An 18,001-nucleotide genomic window follows, 5' to 3' on the forward strand; every position below is an offset into this window, starting at 1 on the left:
AAAATTTGCTTGCGGTGAGCGTGGATCGAACACGCGACCTTCAGATCTTCAGTCTGACGCTCTCCCAACTGAGCTATCCCCGCTACTGTACGTAACGCATACTTGTTTTGAATTACTATTTATCAGGTACGAGCATATTTCTGGTAATAGCTAGGTTTCTCTACGCTGTAGCCCGAATTTATGAAGCATACAATACCACTACGTGATGCCGTTACTGAAGCCTCGTGCAACGAAACTTCCGCGCACGCTTTCAATATCTTGGCAGTGCAAAGGGTTTGCTGGAAACGCCTGATTCAGTTCGAGGGAAACAAGCACTAAAGCCGCTCATAATATACTCTCTCTCTCTCGTTGTCAAAGCAAAACCGCTGCTCCAGGGGGAATTGAGATGCAATGTACGTGCAAAGGGGCGCTAAATCAAACCGGCTAAAACAGCTCAAAGCAAATAAAGCACTTTGGTGTTCCAGAACATCTTTAACAGAACAATAATCCGACTCCGATGGTTCATTCATAACCATACAGTTCGATCGACCCCTGGCACAATGATGCGGCATCATGCCACCCTCTCCTCTTTCCGGCTGGCATCTGCCTCCTCTTGTTCCTCTTTACCACAAAGAAAAAGGAAGCGTAGAACCCCACTTTTCTCTGCCCATTTTAATCCTTAGCTAGCACAGGCTCATGTCCCTACAACAGCACTGAAGAACTCGAAGTCATTAGGAGCTGGTACAAATTTGTCTCCTTTTCTATTCAACCATGTATATAAGCTACTGGGGCACCGAGAAGTAATCCAAGCAAAGCATACGGCCACCGATGGCTACTGCATCCTTCGTCACCTACTTTCAGAATCCCAGGGAGCTACCGGTGCCGGAGTTCCGGGCACCGCCGCCGTCCCCGGTCACCGGCGTTCTTACAGGCAGCAGCTCAGGCTCGTCCGGGTACGGCGAGTGCCAGGACGATGACGAGATCGGCAGGTTCTTGCGCTGCGCCGCCAGGGTCCCGGTGCTGCTGCTGCCGGAGAGGCCCGTCCCACGGAAGAATAAGAAGAAGGCACCGTGGGCCCCGCCTGTCATCGACATGCGCCTGCTGAACTTACCGTCACCGGTGGGCGGAGGTGGGCCGACGGTGGAGGCGCTGAAGTCGGCGGCCGTCGCGTTTGGCTGCTTCCAGGTGGTCGGCCACGGTGTCGACGGGGGCTTGCTCTCGGCAGCGCTGCGTGCTGCGACGGCAAGGGGGGGACCGCCGGCATGGGGGGAGATGGAAAAATAGAGGAAAACAACCAGCTCTTTTCATCAAACTCGACATTTCAAAGACATTTGACTCAATAAATTGGGCCTATCTCCTAAAGGTCATGCAAGTGCTGGGATTTGGACACAGGTGGAGAAACTAGATCTTGACCATCCTCGCAACATCATCGTATAAGTTCCTACTTAATGGTATGCTGGGGAGGACTATCAGACATGCGCGGGGGCTAAGACAGGGGGACCCCTGTCACCAATGTTTTTTATCCTAGCAATCGATCACCTCCAGAAAATAATTGAGATAGCAACCCACGGAACATCCTCAAGCCCCTATTACCGAGATCAGCAAGACTGAGATGCTCACTTTATGCAGATGACGATGCTATCTTTGCAAACCCCAACAGGATTGAACTCATAGCCCTTAATGAAATACTGAAGTTCTTCGGAAAGTGCTCAGGACTGGTCACAAACTTGGCGAAAACTGAGATTTTTCCCATTTGATGTGAAGCGATTTTAGTGGAACAACTCCTCCAACAGTTTCTAGGCAAGATCAATGAGTTTTCTTGCAAGTACCTAGGACTACCATTGCACACCCGCAAACTGAGACAGGTAGATGTCCAACCGCTTCTAGACAAAATTGGAGGTCGTTTGCCACATTGGAAAGGAAAGATGATATCAATTCCAGAAAGAGAGACGCTAATCAAGACAGTCCTATCGTCACAACCAATATACCACCCAACGGTTTTTCCCCAGTAGAACTAGCTCGCCAAAAAGCTTGATCGGATCTGCAGAGGTTTCCTTTGGAGAGGAGAGGAACCGGAAAAAGTGCATGGGGGGCACTGCCTTGTAAATTGGATAACGGTTTGCAGAACAAAAGAATTGGGTGGCCTAGGAATATTAGACCTGCAGAAATTTGCAAGAGCACTTCGTTTACGGTGGTTGTGGTATAGCTACAAACAAGAAGAAAGACCATGGCTAGGCATGGACATACCATGCGATCAGACAGACAAGGACCTATTCTATGCCTCCACAATTGTGACTATAGGCAATGGACTGACAACATCATTTTGGCACTCAAGCTGGCTTGGAGGACGGGCACCAAAAAACCTGGCGCTAAAACTATATGATAAGTCCTGATGGAAAAATAATACAACACAGAGAGCCCTTACTGACCAACGATGGATCCAAAACTTGTGACAACTCACTATCCACGACGAACTGGTTCAATTTGTCTGACTTTGGAAGGACATTCAAAATGTTTCACGCAACCTAGAAAGGACTAACACAATCATATGGAGATGGACGCGAGATGGTGAGTATACCACAAAGAGTGCATGCATCATACAGTTTCAAGGGAGTGTTAGGCGACCGAGCATGATGCCAATTTGGAAAGCGGCAACTAAACCAAAGTGCAAATTCTTTGTATTGGTTCTATTGCAAAACAAGATCCTAACATTAGACAACTTGGCCAAGAGGATGAAACACCAAAACATCTAGCCAAAGAATGCACTTTCACAAAGAAGGTGTGGGAGGAACTTACTTCATGGTTTGGCTTTCAAACCCACCCAGAACTAGCAGAATTTTCCTCAATTAAGCAACGATGGCTCAAGGCAAGGAGAAAGGCTGAAAATAAACGATCAAGAGTTTTCGATAGTTTGGTATTTTACTTTTGGTGGAACATATGGAAGAAAAGAAACTGGAGAATTTTCTGGAATCATGACCTTCAATCTTTGCAGGTTGCGGTAAGGACAAAAGAAGATGTTGAACAACGGAGATTGGCCTTTCGACAAGCCTGAGGAGGAGTGTGGTCAGCACATATTCCAATTAACTAGTTGAAAAACTTTTGTAGTTTTCTAGTAGGGTAGCGTGAGCTTTAGTGGTGGTAACCAGCCGCTGCATGTACATGAATCTCTTAAAACGTTTTTTGTTTTTTTTCCTTTTTTCCCTTCTAATATAATTTTGACAATGCTTTTGTCATCTTTTTGAAAAAAAACATATTTAGGTTGGATCCATAATGCTTATTATATAAGTCAAGATGTTCTAGTAATCTACGATTTGCATACAGAAGCACCTCCAAAGCAACTTTGCGTTAAGATTTGCGAGAACTGATAGCATGTTTCTGAATATTCACACTCCACATATATGTACTGCTAACATCGTCACAAAATGGTCTTTTAGCATGTGTATGGCATATAATAACACATCATGACAACCAAGTAGAGCTGGAAATAGAGTACTTAGGTGTTTAAGTCGTTGGCTACACGAACCTGGAAAGTATTTTCCTAAGACAGGTAGAATATAAGAGAAATCATTTGAAGGTGTCGGGATTCATTGTACAAGGAGTCCAAAGTTGGGTACGTTGGGATAGTCAAAGGGAATGGATACCGGTAGACGGTAATTGGTAGACAAAAGTAGGTCTAAGATCATACCAAACGATTTCTTTCACGACTCAGAATCCCTTCGCGATTTTTGTTCTCTTTCGCGTTCTAACGATTTCTCTTTACGGTTCCCTTTATGAATGGATTCCTAAGGTTATTCTTTTCATGATGGGATTCTTTCTCTTTTCCTTTTACAAATCCCTTCGAAGAGAAGTTATTAAAGATGAGGAAAAATAAATAGAATGATAATGGAGAGTAAAATCAGAAAGAGAATAAAATGAAAGGAAATGAGATGATATAAGAAAAAGACCCAACCCGGAAGCCCAAAAACGACCTGTGCCTGGCCCAGGGCAACGGTGTGGGCCTGGGTAGCAAGATAAAGACACAAAACAAACCGTGCATGGCCATTATTCTAATTTCAGTTATTCTTCAACATAAAAAAAAAAACTCTGTCCCGGCCTGATAAACTCATACTACCAGATAGCCTGTGGAGCACTTCTCCGCCCAAAACAAACTGGGCAGCTTACGGGCCTGGTCATTTCCTGGGCTGGGAAGGGAAATGCTCACGTGCTGGCAAAATACAAAAAGGTGCCGAATTTTGTCTTTTTAATTTTTTATTGTACAAATCATAGTTTTATCTGAATTTTTTTAAGATGGATTATAGAAATTTCTACGACATACTTTTTTTCAGAATTTTTTATGATAATTTCGATATTATTTTGAATTTTGAGAGTAATGGAATACAGTGTTTTTTTTTATTTTTTTAAAGATGTCGTTCGTTGAATGGATGATACTTTTTTTTTTTTTAAAGGTATCGTTTGTTAGAAGGGTGACATCTTGATATCGCCTATCCAACGAGCGATAGTAATCTAGATGTGCAATATTTTTAAATAACCATATAATTTTACAAATATAAAAAATAAAAAAATTCCACACCCCTGCACCAACCTCTACTTTTAGGTCACAAGCCGAGTAAGTTGGACCCAAAGTCCCCAAAATTCTCTTCCCCGTCTCTCAAGAACTTTTTTTAATAGTCTCTCTAAATTGTAGGGTCTTCAGGAGACTAAAGGGTGTGAGACTGTGCCTCGAGTCCCCATCAGCTCAACTCGCTCCGTGTAGTCTTGTCAACGTGCTCCATCCACGTTCCTCTCTCAAGAACTTCTCGCTGGGCAAATCGGGAGCTCCGTTGAGCAACAGCCGCTCGGCGCTCGCTTAAGCTTATCCAACCAAGTGCTTGTAGCTCTGAGCCTCCGCCTGCAATTTTACAGGGCTTTCCCCTCGTTCATCCCTGACTATGTGATTCTTTGGCGTAAGACAATTCCTAAGCATCTTGATCTTTCCAATTCAAGGGTTAGCTTGGTTTGGCCGTAGGCTACTACTACTCGTCACTATCCTGCTCTCTTGTATACAGGAAGCGACTGCGACTGGAACCATTCTGCCTGAATCTACCTAGGATTTTAGTCACTCACGCCTATTTATCCAAACCGCTACGATTACAGGCTTGTTGTTCATCTAGATTACCACAAATTCAATATTTGGTGGCTAAAAATATTGAACAGTGCATGCATACATCAGATTTTCTTTACATATGTGCCTAATTTTCATTCAGTAAATCCTAGATACTGTTGTAAGCCAATATTCTAAATTCTGTATATCTGTATCCAATGCTCCAAGCAGCATTGCTATTCGACATGAAATCTGAAGCAAGGCAATCAGGAACAGATAAAACAAACTAACTTCAGCTGGCAATGTATGCAACAAAATACAAGTACCGAGGAGCATTTCACAACACTGTAAATGTCTCGTGTTTACAGTAGATAAAGAACGGCTTAGGGAACCGAAGCTCCATGACTCTTGCTGACAAGGAGCAGGGACTTCTAATAGAAACCAGTATAATTGCCACTAGTTTTACAGAATTCAGCATTTATCTTCTTTATGCTATGCCAGTGACGGTGAAACTGAGTAAGGTAGGACCTCGCATATCATTGTACGATCATGTAAAAAATTTGAAGCAAGGATCTGGGGATCTAGGGCACAATTCGAACAGTGATTTGGGGATAAACCAACCCCAACTTGTACACAGCAGTAAGTTAGCAGATAAGTAGCTCACATTTTAAAGCGACTCATTATCACAACAAAACATTACTCACTTAGGACCACACCGGTTTACATTGCCACAATCCCTCATCAACCCCAAAATCATTCCATACAGAGAGCCATTCATTTCATCTTCGTGGCCTTCCGCGCTGAAGCCCCAAGAACATCAACTTTGTTTCCGCCCTGGCAATTGTACACCTGTCCTTATTGTTGCTCCTCAGTTTCCTCCTCCTCTTCCTCCTCTTGGTTACCTTCATCATCCGAGGAAGAAGACAATGACGAGTCGGAATGATCTGATTTGTCATCTTGTTTCGGCGGTGCCGGGGCAGCAGATGGAGCAGCACTGGGTGGATCCGGTGGCATGGCTGTAAGGAAGCCCAGCGTCATGACAACATCGGCCATCAGTGGTCGCACGGAGTCTTCTTCCTGCAAGCACATCGCAGCCATGGCGACCACCTGGTTCAATGCCTTGGCTGGGTACTCCTTTTTTATGAGTGGATCAACCAGCTCATGATATCTCTTCTGGTCTTTGAACATTGGCATGGCCTGCAAATATGCAATGCAGATGGCAATATCCCTTAGCTAAGACTTCTTGAAGGTCATACAAAATAATGTTGACTGCTAATAGCAGAGTGAATGGGGAGTCAGAGTTTCAGTCATTGCTATTGCATCATCACAAAATTTTGTGTGAATTTTTATCTTGACTCCAATTTCAACACATCCAAAATTCTGCAACCAGCTGGACAAAAACAACTCAAGGCCAGTTTGGACGCGCAGCAAATCGGAATTTTTCTCACGTTCCAAACGGGTCATGAGCTATAATCATCACACGATTCACAGCATTGATCAGTGTGAACCAACAGAAGTGCATGATTCACTTACCCAGGCGACCACATTCTGCTCCTCCACGGGCTTGCTGGTGTCGACGGCCCTCCGCCCGGAGATGAGCTGCAGCAGCACCACCCCGAAGCTGTACACGTCGGACTTCATGGTGACCTGCCCGCCGCGATCGTACTCCGGCGCGCAGCACCCGAAGGAGCCCATCATGGGCGACGACACCGGCGCGTTGCCGCCAGCCTGCCCGAGCTGCGCGAGCCCGAAGTCGGAGAGCTTGGGCGTGAAGCTCTCGTCGAACAGGATGTAGGAGGCCTTGAAGTCCCCGTACACCACCGGCGGGCTCGCCTTCTCGTGCAGGTACTCCAGCCCCTGCGCCGCGCCGTACGCCACCTTCATCCTTGTGCGCCACTCCATCGGCTTCTTGTCCGCCGGCAAATCTGCCGCACAGTAGCCACGAACAATATCAGTGTCAGTGGTCGATCAATGAAGAGCCAACATTCGTGCAGGGGCCAGGGTGAGGCGCGTTGTGTACGAACCGAGCAGGTGGTCTTCCAACGTGCCGGCGGGCACGGACTCGTAAACCAGCAGCCGCTGGTCGCCGTCGGCGCAGTAGCCGATAATGTCGACGAGGTTCTCGTGGTGGAGTTGGCTGAGCTTGGCTACCCCGGTCAGGAACTCCTTGTTGCCCTGGAAGCCGTGCTTGTCCAGCTGCTTGATGGCCACTGTCTGATGCAATGCAGAGCCGAGACATGCTTGATCCGTTCAGAGGTCAACGCGTTTGCGCAAAGTCAGATACGTGTATGGAAGTGAGACTACGTACCTGGCCGCTCCTCTCTAGCCGGCCCTTGTAGACCCTGAAGAAGCCGCCTTCTCCGACGAGGTTGTACGGCGTGAAGTGGTCGGTGGCCGCCGCGAGCTCGCGGAACGCGAACGCCTGCGCCGTGATGGCGAGCCGCAACGACGCGTCCTCGGTGGAAGGCTGGGGGGCGTGGCTAGCTGCGTTTCAAAAATCAAATCCGTTCGGCATTAAAGGTCCCCAAGTTGCGAAATCAAGAAAGCAACATAGAGGGCTCTCTCACCGCCACCGGGCCGTTTCGCGTCGTTGGCGGCCGTGTGCGCGGCCACCGCGAGGGGCGAGGGCGCCGGGGCTGACGCCGCCGGCGCGTACACCTGGGGGGGCGGCGTCATGTTCGACGCCGGCGGCGGGGCCGCCTCGAAGCGCCCCGCCTCGGCGTTCGCATTCCTCCTCTTCCCGCCGAAACACGGAAAACAGCTCATCCTCCCGTTCCCTCCCCGCCTCCCCGTGGCTGTGAACTCCTGGGTTCCTGTCGGGCGACGACTCGATCAGGCCAGGCCAAGAACGCTGCACACGTACAGAGGCCGAGCCGCAGCCGCCGTCACCGCGCGCCGACCATGCCGCTGCCTCTCAGCTCCGACGCGGCGTCTCCACTTCATGGAACGCCATCGCACGCGCGCCTTCCCCGGCCCGGCTTCCCGCGTGTCAGATGGACCCAGCCGGCACGGAGGAGTCGTCTCCGGGGAGGGGAACGGCACGGTGGTGGTTGCTCAGGCGATCGAAAGGAAAGAAATCACGTGGAGACGGTGTCAACGCAAATCCCAATCGACAGGGAGATGCAATCATGCAAGCAAGGAAGGAAGGCCTTGGAGATCGACGGATCCAAGGACCTTCCCGGGGAGGGGGAGATCGGGGGAGGAGACCGGATGGAGGAGAGGCGGGTGGAGGCTAAGTTTGGCGGGTCGAGTGGACGGAGGAGGTCTCCAAAACGAGGAGGGGTGCGGGAACGTGCGGACCACGCACGTATTTGAAGCAAAGCCGGGAACGGGGCAGCGCAGCGCGTCGTTTCTGCCGTTGCCGTTGCTTCTTTGTTTGCATGCTTGTTCTAGACAACCGGAACATTTCACCGGCCGTGTGCTGGCTCTGTTAAAACAGGGCAAAATGTTACACTGCTTACCAGTACGCCGATGTTCTATGTAGGCCGTTCTAGCGCATTCGGATCCTCTCAAGATAACAGTAACTTATGAGTGAAGATACAGTAACTTATGAATACTATAGCATCAAATTTTATCCATGCATCTAAGATTAAACGACTCATAACGTTTTGATGTCACCGTGACTTCAATTCCTCTGAATTCCGTTCTAGCTTCTTAGCTATCTCCTGGAGGATGAAGTGCTACAAATTCAGGTCTCTCTCTGTTGGGATGAAGATGAACTCAATCACTCGAAACACAAGACTCGATGAGTTCAAGTTTGCTCGCCGTTAACGTGTTGATTCTGTTAACAATCCATGCATTTGTGGTGCGCATTTCTTTTGGAATATTCACATGACAGCTATTTCTAACTATAGTTTGCGCAGCTAATCGTTCGGTTCAGTTCACATCGGTCTTCTTTATTTGCACTGTCCTCCCAAGTCCTCAGCACGACCACCGCGCCCGACTCGTACCACCAGATCTTAATCTTGGCATCCACCAACTAATAAAACTAGTCTGTTTGGCACAGTTTCCAAAATACCGAGTGAAATCAGTAGAAACTCTATCAAACTGTAATTTACAGTTTTCAGTTTACATAGTGATTTCGTGTGAGTAATTCTTTAAAATGAGAGAGTTGAAAAAAAATCATTTTCACTAACTCATTTCTCCCACAGAAAATCACTAGAGAACTTTCAGGCACATAGAATTTGGGTCGGAGAGCTCTATCAAAGCAAAGCAACAAAGACTTTGCAAGAATCTCTATCTGCCAGTGTAAGAGGCCTCGCTAAAAGATGAAGATGAAACTGACCAGCAGGCTGTGAGCAATGGAGACGAAGAAACAAATCGATTGGAAAACCACCGGCAGATTGCTCGATGCAAATGAATCTGCAATGGATGTGAAAGTTTAAACACGTGTGCGCCGTAGGGGAGGGGGTCCCGGTGCCGTTGACACGGCAGTTGAGATGTAATCTTAGGCCCCATATGGTGCGAGGTTCATTCTATGCCCCTAGAACACGGCCGCCAAGAGTGGAGTGTTGCTCTTTGAACTGAAAGAAGAGGTGACCAGACCAGACACCGAAACTAAAGATTCAACAACCAAAAACCGTCTATAATCAGGTGAGAAACCGCAGATTTGTTCCTGATTTAAAGAGGTTTGAGAAAAAAAGAAATAGATCAGAGCATCGCAAGTGGAAGGGAGTAATAAGGAACAATGTGAGAGGGAGGTTGACGAAGGATCATGGCGGCAGCGGTACTGAGAGCTAGGGATTTTGGAGGGAGGTGTCGCGGGTTTATAAAGTGAGCCGGGTGTGGCTCTGCAAGTTGCAGGGGTCTATAATGAGTATGGGCCGACCGAGGTCGTTCATTCTAGGCCTAGTTGTTCTTCTGCCGTGCTACGGTATCGTATTAGACAAGATCGACGGAAAACCGTAGCCGTGGGCCGTGGCGCAAATAGGAAAAACCACAGAGCTAACAAGGTTGCATAATTTGCATGGCATCCTCGTAATGTGTCTCAAATCAAGTCAGAATTTTATTTGTGTTAGATGACGATATTCGTTGACAACGAGACATCTATAAGACTTTGTTAATCTTTAATTTGTACATCTCTGGTCATCCATAGGTATTATGTGAGTGTGTGCATATACGTGTGTGTGCATCTTGTATTGAGGTTTAAAAAAATCTTAGACAGCAGCATGAGTAGATGTTTGAAGTTCCAGCAATCACATTCCAGAAGCTAATCCTAACCCAGATAGTAAAACACAGAGCAGGGTTAGCAGATACGAGAACAGAGAACGGGTTAGCTGAAACAAATCCCAAACTGCAAAGGCGAAAACGTGCAAAGAACTAGCAGAAACCAGTATAAGGATACATGCATGGATCATGGAAACCATGCAATGCCACCACAATCACAGATTCACATGGCTGGTTACTCAGTAACACTACATTGCCAAACGCAAAACATACAGAGAAAATCATTAGATTGATTCGAAATCACACAAGTCACGCTGTACTCTGTTGCCGACTCTGGACACTGCCGCTTCTGGTGCCATGCGATGATGCTAGCCGCCAGCTATGTCCTGGGACTGGGAGGCTGCGAGTGCCGCTTCGCCCTCTCCGCCTTCGTCGTGCTCGGCGACGAGGCGCTCCGCTTGTCTGCGAATGCCAGGGACAGGCGCTTCTTTGCCGACGAAGGCGAGGGCACCTGCAGAGGCGTCAGCGTTCTCTCGGGGACGTCGAGCTTGTCCTCAGCCGCTGACGCCGACGGGCTCGGGCACCGCGCCTTGGCCCTCACGGACTTGGTCGGCTGCATGTAGCTAGGGGTCGCCGGCGCGCTCGCGTTGTCTCCCGCGGACGCCGCGACGGCACCTCCAAGGCTCAGCCTCCTCGGGGGCTCGGACCGCAGGCTCGTCGTCCGCCGCAGCGTGGCGTTCGTCCCGCCGTGGCGCGGGTTGCTCACCGCGCGCTCCTGGCTGCTCCGCGAGCGGCGCTCGGGCTGCATGCTGGTCGCGCGCTGCTGGCCGAAGGCAGCGTGGATCGGGCTGCCGCTGCCCCTCGGGCTCGCCGGCACGGCAGGGCGCGGGCTGCTCACCGGGCGCTCCTGGCTGCTCCGCGGGCGGCGATCGGACTGCATGCTCTTGGTGCGCTGCAGGCCGCTGGTAGCGTGGAGCGGGCTGCTCCGAGGGCTCGCCAGCACTACCGTCCTCCCCGAGACCGACGGCGACCGCGGCGGGGGAGTCGACGGGGACGTGAGCGACGGCCAGCTCGGTGGCCGGAACGACCTGCCGCTTGGCGTCGTGGGTAACTGAACCGAGGTGGCCACTCGAGGCTGTCGGCCGGCGCTTTTCGCCGGGGCGCGTCCATTGTCCGGCGCGGTCTGCCTCTCCCACGGCCTCGCCGCAGCCATCCAGCGGTCCGTCCAGGTCCAGCCCCAGTTGGGGTTGCCCGGGTCCGTGAACATTGGAGGAGGCGCAGCTCGCGCGGAAGAAGGATTCCTGTTCCTCCACTGAGTGCAGATCGAAGCAGAGACAGGGTTCAGAGGAAGAACTAGCAGCACAAATGATGAAATGGCCACGGTGACCAGTGATCACTACCTGATGAGAAAACGCGTAGGCTAGCGCCCTTTGCCGCCTTGAAGCGGCTTCTTGTTTCATCGTCAGGACGGCTTCCATCTGCTCCTTGGACTGATGGCTATGGTCCCAGCCTTCACCAATCTGCTAACACAATAGGATTTTCAGATTTATGTGTTGCACAAGACTATCAATTCCAGAGTTACTGAATGAACTTGATAGCTCTTTGAGCTTACTGGCTAGGGCTAAATGGCTAAATCGTCGGCAATAAAACTGTGACCTAGAATGATTGGAGCATATGATGAATGCACTGCACCTTTGTTTTGTCAAAGCTCTGTTTGCCCTTGATCTGACTCTTCAGAGCCTTCTTGTCCTCCTCCGTCTTCACCCTCCTCGAGTATATCTGAGTCTGAACCCTCGTCATCGTTTGCATGCAGTACAACGCCTCCTCAGTTTGGCGCCTGACGGCCAGTCCCTCAACCAGCGACATCAACCGAACCATTCCTCGTGCCCGGTTCGCTCTCCTTGCCTGGATGCAAAAAGGTCGCCAGGTGATTGACAGTTACAGACGTCAATCAAAAGGCAGCGCAAATTAAAAAGCTCGTCTTGATCCTTGAAGCTTGAGCTATTGAGCCTTAAGTAATGCAAAGTGATGATGCGTTTACCAGATATCCCCTGCAAGCCGCCTGGATCCTGGTGGCGGCAATGTCCTCCTTTGAACGCGCAGGCCGCGTTCTCGGCGTGGTGACCGTGGGGCGGGCGATCGCTTCCGCTGCCGCCTGAGCGGCGCCGGCGCCGGACAAGGCCACCTCCGCCGGGCACACGAGGTAACCTTGCCCGCACATTGTCTCCACGGGTTGCACTTCTGCGATAATCCCCTCGGTCTGTTGCCGATCAGAAGGTGATGGTGGTACTGCAGGAGAAGGCTGCTGGTGAGCCTCCGGAACTGGCGCCGGCGCCGGCGCCGCAGAGGTGGAAGCAACGGACTGGTTTGATTTGCCGAATTGCCATATCTTCTTGAAATTCGATTTGTCTCTCGACTTCACGGGCTAGAAACGTCCGTGATATTAAAATTAATGAAAAAAGTCTTGATGCCGAGAAGGGAAAAGAAGTTTTCTCGCAAGAAAAAGGAACTGTTTTCCGGTATGTATTACTTCTACCTTGGCTTCCTTCTCCTCTGGATCAGGTTCAGAAGCGCTCAGGATTCTCTGCACGGTATCGAACCACCTCCCCTTTCTCCCCATTTCTCGTGTTCTTCGTACCGTCACTTGAGCAACCGATGAGAATGATCTGGTTAAAAGACACAATGAATCCGCCAGACGGAAGAACGAAAATCACCAATAATCAGAAATTAGAATAGCGAAAAACCGAATGCCCTTGTGACAGCGAAACCGTGATTCTGCGAACATCAACAGCAACACGAATGGAGCCAAAAATGTGCGCCGGTTGGTTTATGTGAGATCAAAAGCGCCCTCCTGTGCTCATCAAAACATACGAACAGAGGTCCCATAGTTTCCATTTCGAAACACCTCACTTGCTCACCTCTTCCACAGGCTCGCCGCACGCCGTCGCGCCGCCGGTGTTCTCGACGACGGTCTCCTCCCACGAGAGGTTGACAAGCACCGCCTATCCGGGACCCCACTGCCAGCCACCTGAACGGCGTCGCCTGCTGCTGTCCCCACGTTCAAGCACCACCATGCCTTGCACCCCGCCGTGATAACCGCACACGATACGAGAGCTTTTTTATTTTTATATTTCTTAAATCGAAAATCAAAAATAGGCGTCCTATTGAAAAACCGCACATGTAGACTCCAACGGGCAAAAAGTTTTAAAAAATAAAGGTATCGTCTTTCCAACAAGAGACACGTTAAAAAAAATAAAAATACAATATTCTAATACTCTTAAAATTCAAAACATCATCAAAATAGTCATGAAAAATTATGAAAAATTGTATAGTGTAGAGGACGCTATAATCCAGTGCTCCAAAAAATTCATCTCAAATAATGGAATGTAGCATTTTTTTGAGAATTTTTCATAACTATTTCGATAATATTTTGAATTTTCAGAGTAATGAAATGTAACATTTTTTATTTTAAAATTTATCACCATTCTAACAGGCGACAAGAGTCTTAGATGTGCTATTTTTTAAAATAGACATCTATTTTGAATTTTCGATTTAAGAAATATAAAAATAAACAAAGCTGAAACTATTGGGCTGAGCCTTTCTCTAGAAAAGTCGGATTCCAATTCGATCCAGCCCAAGAAGCCGGACCAGGCCCACACGGCCCGGTCTTTCAGCCACTTCCTCCTCCTCTCCCCCGACCACCCAGCGCCAAACCCCGCGCGCGCGCAGCGCAGAGCCCCAGGTCGCCAAACCCTAAGCAGCCTTCGTCTCGACGTCTCCCCGCGCTCGCCCGTCGCGCGCCAGGTGAGGTGACGCGCCTCTCCCCACTGTGGCAACGGGTTTCTCCTCCTCGCGCTGCGGCCGCCAGAAGGCCGGAGCCAGGGGCGTTTTGAGGTTATGCGTTTAACACTTTCCTCCCCGATTTCGCAGGTTCCTCGACGGGGCTCGCCAAGGGGAGCCAGCTACTATGCGCACGCGTTCTCAAGAAAAAGCTGCGATGAGCTCGGATCCGGGAGGAGGCGGCGGCCTTGGCGGAGTGAAGCGGGAGGGGCAGCCCGCGCCGATGGGTGCTGTGGAGGCGGCCGCGGGGGAGAACTTGGTGGGGAATTCCGGTCCGAAGGTGGATGGTGATGCGCTGATGGTGGACGGAGCTGCGGAGGAGGTGGCCGCTGCGGAAACCGGAGAGAAGGTGGCGGGGGATGCGGCGATGACGGATGCCGTTGCGGATGGGGGTCTTACAGTGGTGAGTGATTTGCTGTACGAGACGGAGTCGGCGGGTATGGTTGACGCGGAAGGAGAAGGCTCTTGTGAGAACGTGCTAGTGCCGAATAGTGGAGGTGGGAGGGAGGGGACGTTGGGAGTGGAAGCTGGTGGCTTGCAGAGTGAGGATGAGGCCACAGCTAAGATTGTGGAACTGTCTGGTTACTCCGCACCTCGGCATGCTGAAGCCGGTAAGCGCACTGCCCGTGGCTCTGCTCGATTTGATATGTCATAATCTGCATGTTTATTCCACCCTTGTGTTTTTCCAACTTACATGGCATTATTAAATGATATTTACTTGTAATGTTGCAGAACCCAACAAAAGTGATCGGTTTGCCAGATACTGCCTTCCTAGTCTTGATAATCGTGATGTTCAAGTTTCTGATCTTGTCTGGAGAAAATTAGAAGGTTATCCTTGGTGGCCTGGTGAAATTTTCGATCCTTCAGATGCATCTGAGCTGGCATTGAAGCATCAGATAAAGGGAAATCACCTGGTAGCATATTTTGGTGACGGCACATTTGCATGGAGTGATGAATCCCAATTGATGCCTTTCATGACAAACTATGCGCACATGGAGAAACAAAGCAGTTCTGATGAGTTTGTTAATGCAGTTAACCATGCACTCGAAGAATTCTCTAGGCGGGTATTGTCAGGGATGAGCTGTTCGTGTTTACCAGAAGAGCTTTCTGACAGTGGAATGTCTTATTTGGTTGAGAATCATGGGCTCAGGGAGGGAGTTACTTGCTCAACAGCTAACCGGGCTGAGGTCTTGAAATATTTCCGTCCGGAAAACCTTCTTCATTATGTTAAGTCACTGGCTTTGTCCCCTGGCCAAGGAGGTGATTTGCTTCAATTAGTGATAGCTTGCTCTCAGCTTACATCTTTTTATCGGTCTAAGGGCTGCCCTGAACTTGCTTCATTCCAAACTTCTGGTGGATGGGCTGATAATGCCATGGACTCTTCTTCCACCAAGAATGTAACTCTAGGGGAAGATGTCACCAATGTAGTGCATCCTAATCATGATAAGCCCAAAAAAGGCAGGGGGAGACCTCGTAAACGGAAGCCTGAGGATGTCATTGAGTTGAGGGAGAAAAATACATCCAATCTGAACAACTCTGCCACTTACGATGATTTTGATGACTCAAAGCACAGGAAAATAAGAAATCTTGACTCTTTTGAAGATTCGGAGACCAAGCTGCATAGTTCTTTCAAGATAGGGGAGTGCATACGGCGAGCTGCAAGCCAGCTGACAGGACCTTCATCAATTGCGAAGCCTCAGGATGAACCAACAGAGGATGGAGAATTTGATAGCTCTGGTGATGACACTGATGATGAACTCACTATGTTAAAGCGAGCAAAATGGAGACGCATGCATAAAAACCACAGTACAGAACCTAAGGAATTATTGCCACAGCTCTGCTCGGTTGCCATAGAGCCAATGAGCGGAAATAGTTTCTCCACGACGATTATTAGTTACTTCAGTGATTACAGGAACTATGTTGTCACATCTTCTACTGAAGCGAGCATCATTGGAGAAGTTAAACCAAAAAGGGGTAGAAAGAGGACAAATGTGCATTATCCTGAGGTAGAGATGACTGATCACATGCAGGATTCCTACTGGTCTGAATTGAGTTTACATAATGACCCAACTCATAGCCTCAAAAGAGCAAGTACCAGCATGAGGCCTAGGCGTAAGCGGAGATCATCACAAGACAGATATGTGCCTTTGTCACAGCATGTGCAGCTTGCAACATTGGCTCCTAAGAAACATATACAGGTGATGGAAAGACCAATTATCCATGTTGATGCAAAGATGGCTGATGAGTTGAAGCCCACTGCACTTGTTTTGAGCTTTGGCAGGTCAGCTGCTCTTCCTTCAGAAATGGATCTCATTAAGATGTTCAGTCGTCATGGACCACTAAAAGAAACCGAGACTGAAGTGCACAAGGACACAAGTACTGTTAAAGTTGTCTTCAAGAAGCGTGCCGATGCTGAAAGGGCTTTCAGTGCTGCTGGCAAGTATGGCACATTTGGACCTTCGCTTAGAAGCTACCGTCTTGTGAATATGCCATTTTCTCTAAGCCTGTTAGAAGCAAATAATCCTGTGACACACCCTGAAGCGAATCTGAGTGTAGTGACTAGCACCATTAGTGTTAGCTAACAAGAACATCGACTTTCATTGCCCTTTTCCTTTTGTACAAACTTCATCTAGATCAATTTGTCTAGAATACACAAATGCCAGTTTATTCTCAACAACTTTCTTTGGGCAGGACCAGTCACTGCAGTAAGATATCAAATCACTTATCGGAAGAATGTTTGTTCCTACGTTTCAGGGTCAGGTCTGGTACTTTGGTGCAAGGATCTGTTTGTAAAGATTCTCCTATTAAATGTCATTGGTGATGCGACCATGTTTACTAGTACATCATCTTTTTAGTTGTAACGTGTGGGTTTTATCTCTACTTTACTCCAATTTGCTTCGAAGAAGGGCTTTCTTGTTGTTGGTGGTGATGCCACCATGTCTAAGCAGATTCCTGTTTTTCGTTTATCTAACTCAGATTCTGTATGCTAATTCTACCTGCAGATTTATTATGGTTCATGACATCTGAAAAGATCTAAAGGTCATAGAGGAAGTGAATAGGATACTAATAAAAATTTAAACCAATTACTAAATTTTAGAACAAAGAGTAACCTTAAGTTAGAATGAATAAAAGCAAAGAAACGGTCTAGTAACCTAGAATGATAAGAACAAATATGTAAGCATAGAGAATATAAGAAAAATGCAGAATTGAAACTTGCATGAATTAAATACTAGAAGCAAAATGCGAAATGTAACAAGAGTAGGGAAAGAGGATACCGAGTTTTTCCCGATATATCGAAGAGTTGACACTCTCCACTAATCCTCGTTGGAGTATCCATACAAGGATGTCGCTCTCCTTTGAGTCACCAAAGACTCAAGTGCTCACTAGTAATTACCACTTCTCCATCTTTGGATTGGCGGGTATCAAACCAACTACATAAGCTTCCCGGGGCTCCCACAAGACCTTCAAGAGCTCACCGAGAACACCTCCAATCTCTACGACCGGTTAGATATTGCCAACCACCAAGAGTAATAAGCTAATTGGTTCACTCGATCCCTATCAAGCCTAAACAACAGCTAGATGCACACTTGCTACTTTTAAAGCACTAATAAAGTCCTTAATCTTCAATTAAGAACATGTAAATCACATCAAGTGCTCTCCCTTGCTTCTAAATGAAATCAACTGCGTATGAATACTTTTGGGTTGCAAGAGAGACGTATGAAGTCAAGTGAGGGGGTATATATAGGTTAGAGGTCCAAATCTAGACGTTACTCAACCACTCACATTTTCTGTGAATACCGGATAGTCCGGTGCACACGCCTCTGTCATTATCGGACAATCCAGTGAGATTACTTTTCTTCACGTGTTGTCTGCCATCTGTCAGTAGCCATTGCAAAATGGTCCGATGTTCCTTCGCATAGTATCACTGGACAATCC

General features: G+C 48.4%; 4 protein-coding genes and 1 non-coding gene across 5 annotated transcripts; 2 read left to right on the forward strand and 3 right to left on the reverse strand.

Moving 5' to 3' along the window:
- Window positions 1-10: 10 nt before the first annotated feature.
- TRNAF-GAA (transfer RNA phenylalanine (anticodon GAA)) lies at window positions 11-83 on the reverse strand. Its single transcript has one exon. It is a non-coding gene; the product is annotated as a tRNA-Phe (tRNA).
- A 122-nt stretch (window positions 84-205) lies between these two features.
- On the forward strand, window positions 206-1,263 carry LOC133884110 (uncharacterized). The gene is made up of 2 exons (XM_062323483.1): window positions 206-273; window positions 795-1,263. The coding sequence occupies exons 1-2, from the start codon at window positions 206-208 to the stop codon at window positions 1,261-1,263; spliced, it is 537 nt and encodes a 178-aa protein (XP_062179467.1).
- A 4,492-nt stretch (window positions 1,264-5,755) lies between these two features.
- LOC133885496 (probable serine/threonine-protein kinase PBL25) lies at window positions 5,756-7,884 on the reverse strand. The gene is made up of 5 exons (XM_062325217.1): window positions 7,627-7,884; window positions 7,368-7,543; window positions 7,084-7,273; window positions 6,593-6,984; window positions 5,756-6,256 (listed from the first exon to the last, which is right to left on the reverse strand). Exons 1-5 carry the CDS (start codon window positions 7,823-7,825, stop codon window positions 5,915-5,917), a joined length of 1,299 nt encoding a protein of 432 aa, XP_062181201.1. The 5' UTR covers window positions 7,826-7,884; the 3' UTR covers window positions 5,756-5,914.
- A 2,706-nt stretch (window positions 7,885-10,590) lies between these two features.
- On the reverse strand, window positions 10,591-13,298 carry LOC133885501 (protein IQ-DOMAIN 3-like). Its single transcript, XM_062325221.1, has 6 exons — window positions 13,144-13,298; window positions 12,756-12,891; window positions 12,267-12,650; window positions 11,918-12,130; window positions 11,626-11,745; window positions 10,591-11,537 (listed from the first exon to the last, which is right to left on the reverse strand). Exons 2-6 carry the CDS (start codon window positions 12,843-12,845, stop codon window positions 10,605-10,607), a joined length of 1,740 nt encoding a protein of 579 aa, XP_062181205.1. The 5' UTR covers window positions 12,846-12,891; window positions 13,144-13,298; the 3' UTR covers window positions 10,591-10,604.
- On the forward strand, window positions 13,025-16,906 carry LOC133884111 (PWWP domain-containing protein 5-like). Its single transcript, XM_062323484.1, has 5 exons — window positions 13,025-13,046; window positions 13,155-13,212; window positions 13,783-14,034; window positions 14,156-14,676; window positions 14,798-16,906. The coding sequence occupies exons 1-5, from the start codon at window positions 13,025-13,027 to the stop codon at window positions 16,645-16,647; spliced, it is 2,703 nt and encodes a 900-aa protein (XP_062179468.1). The 3' UTR covers window positions 16,648-16,906.
- The last annotated feature ends 1,095 nt before the right edge of the window (window positions 16,907-18,001 follow it).

The sequence above is a fragment of the Phragmites australis genome, chromosome 11 (assembly GCF_958298935.1).
Source record: "Phragmites australis chromosome 11, lpPhrAust1.1, whole genome shotgun sequence".
Lineage (NCBI taxonomy): Eukaryota > Viridiplantae > Streptophyta > Magnoliopsida > Poales > Poaceae > Phragmites > Phragmites australis.

What these genes read in the sequence shown, in the direction of transcription:
- LOC133884110 (XM_062323483.1), top strand. Translation starts at nt 206, where the DNA reads ATGCCGTTACTGAAGCCTCGTGCAACGAAACTTCCGCGCACGCTTTCA. An exon ending in ATATCTTGGCAGTGCAAAGG is followed by an intron (nt 274 to 794) that starts GTTTGCTGGAAA and finishes ATCCAAGCAAAG; the next exon opens with CATACGGCCACCGATGGCTA.
- LOC133885496 (XM_062325217.1), bottom strand. Translation starts at nt 7,825, where the DNA reads ATGAGCTGTTTTCCGTGTTTCGGCGGGAAGAGGAGGAATGCGAACGCC. An exon ending in GGCTAGAGAGGAGCGGCCAG is followed by an intron (nt 7,274 to 7,367) that starts GTACGTAGTCTC and finishes GCATTGCATCAG; the next exon opens with ACAGTGGCCATCAAGCAGCT. An exon ending in GTTGGAAGACCACCTGCTCG is followed by an intron (nt 6,985 to 7,083) that starts GTTCGTACACAA and finishes ACTGTGCGGCAG; the next exon opens with ATTTGCCGGCGGACAAGAAG.
- LOC133885501 (XM_062325221.1), bottom strand. Translation starts at nt 12,845, where the DNA reads ATGGGGAGAAAGGGGAGGTGGTTCGATACCGTGCAGAGAATCCTGAGC. An exon ending in CGGCTTGCAGGGGATATCTG is followed by an intron (nt 12,131 to 12,266) that starts GTAAACGCATCA and finishes TTTTGCATCCAG; the next exon opens with GCAAGGAGAGCGAACCGGGC. An exon ending in CCTACGCGTTTTCTCATCAG is followed by an intron (nt 11,538 to 11,625) that starts GTAGTGATCACT and finishes ATCTGCACTCAG; the next exon opens with TGGAGGAACAGGAATCCTTC.
- LOC133884111 (XM_062323484.1), top strand. Translation starts at nt 13,025, where the DNA reads ATGGAGCCAAAAATGTGCGCCG. An exon ending in ACGGTCTCCTCCCACGAGAG is followed by an intron (nt 13,213 to 13,782) that starts GTTGACAAGCAC and finishes TTTCGATTTAAG; the next exon opens with AAATATAAAAATAAACAAAG. An exon ending in CCCGTCGCGCGCCAGGTGAG is followed by an intron (nt 14,035 to 14,155) that starts GTGACGCGCCTC and finishes CCGATTTCGCAG; the next exon opens with GTTCCTCGACGGGGCTCGCC.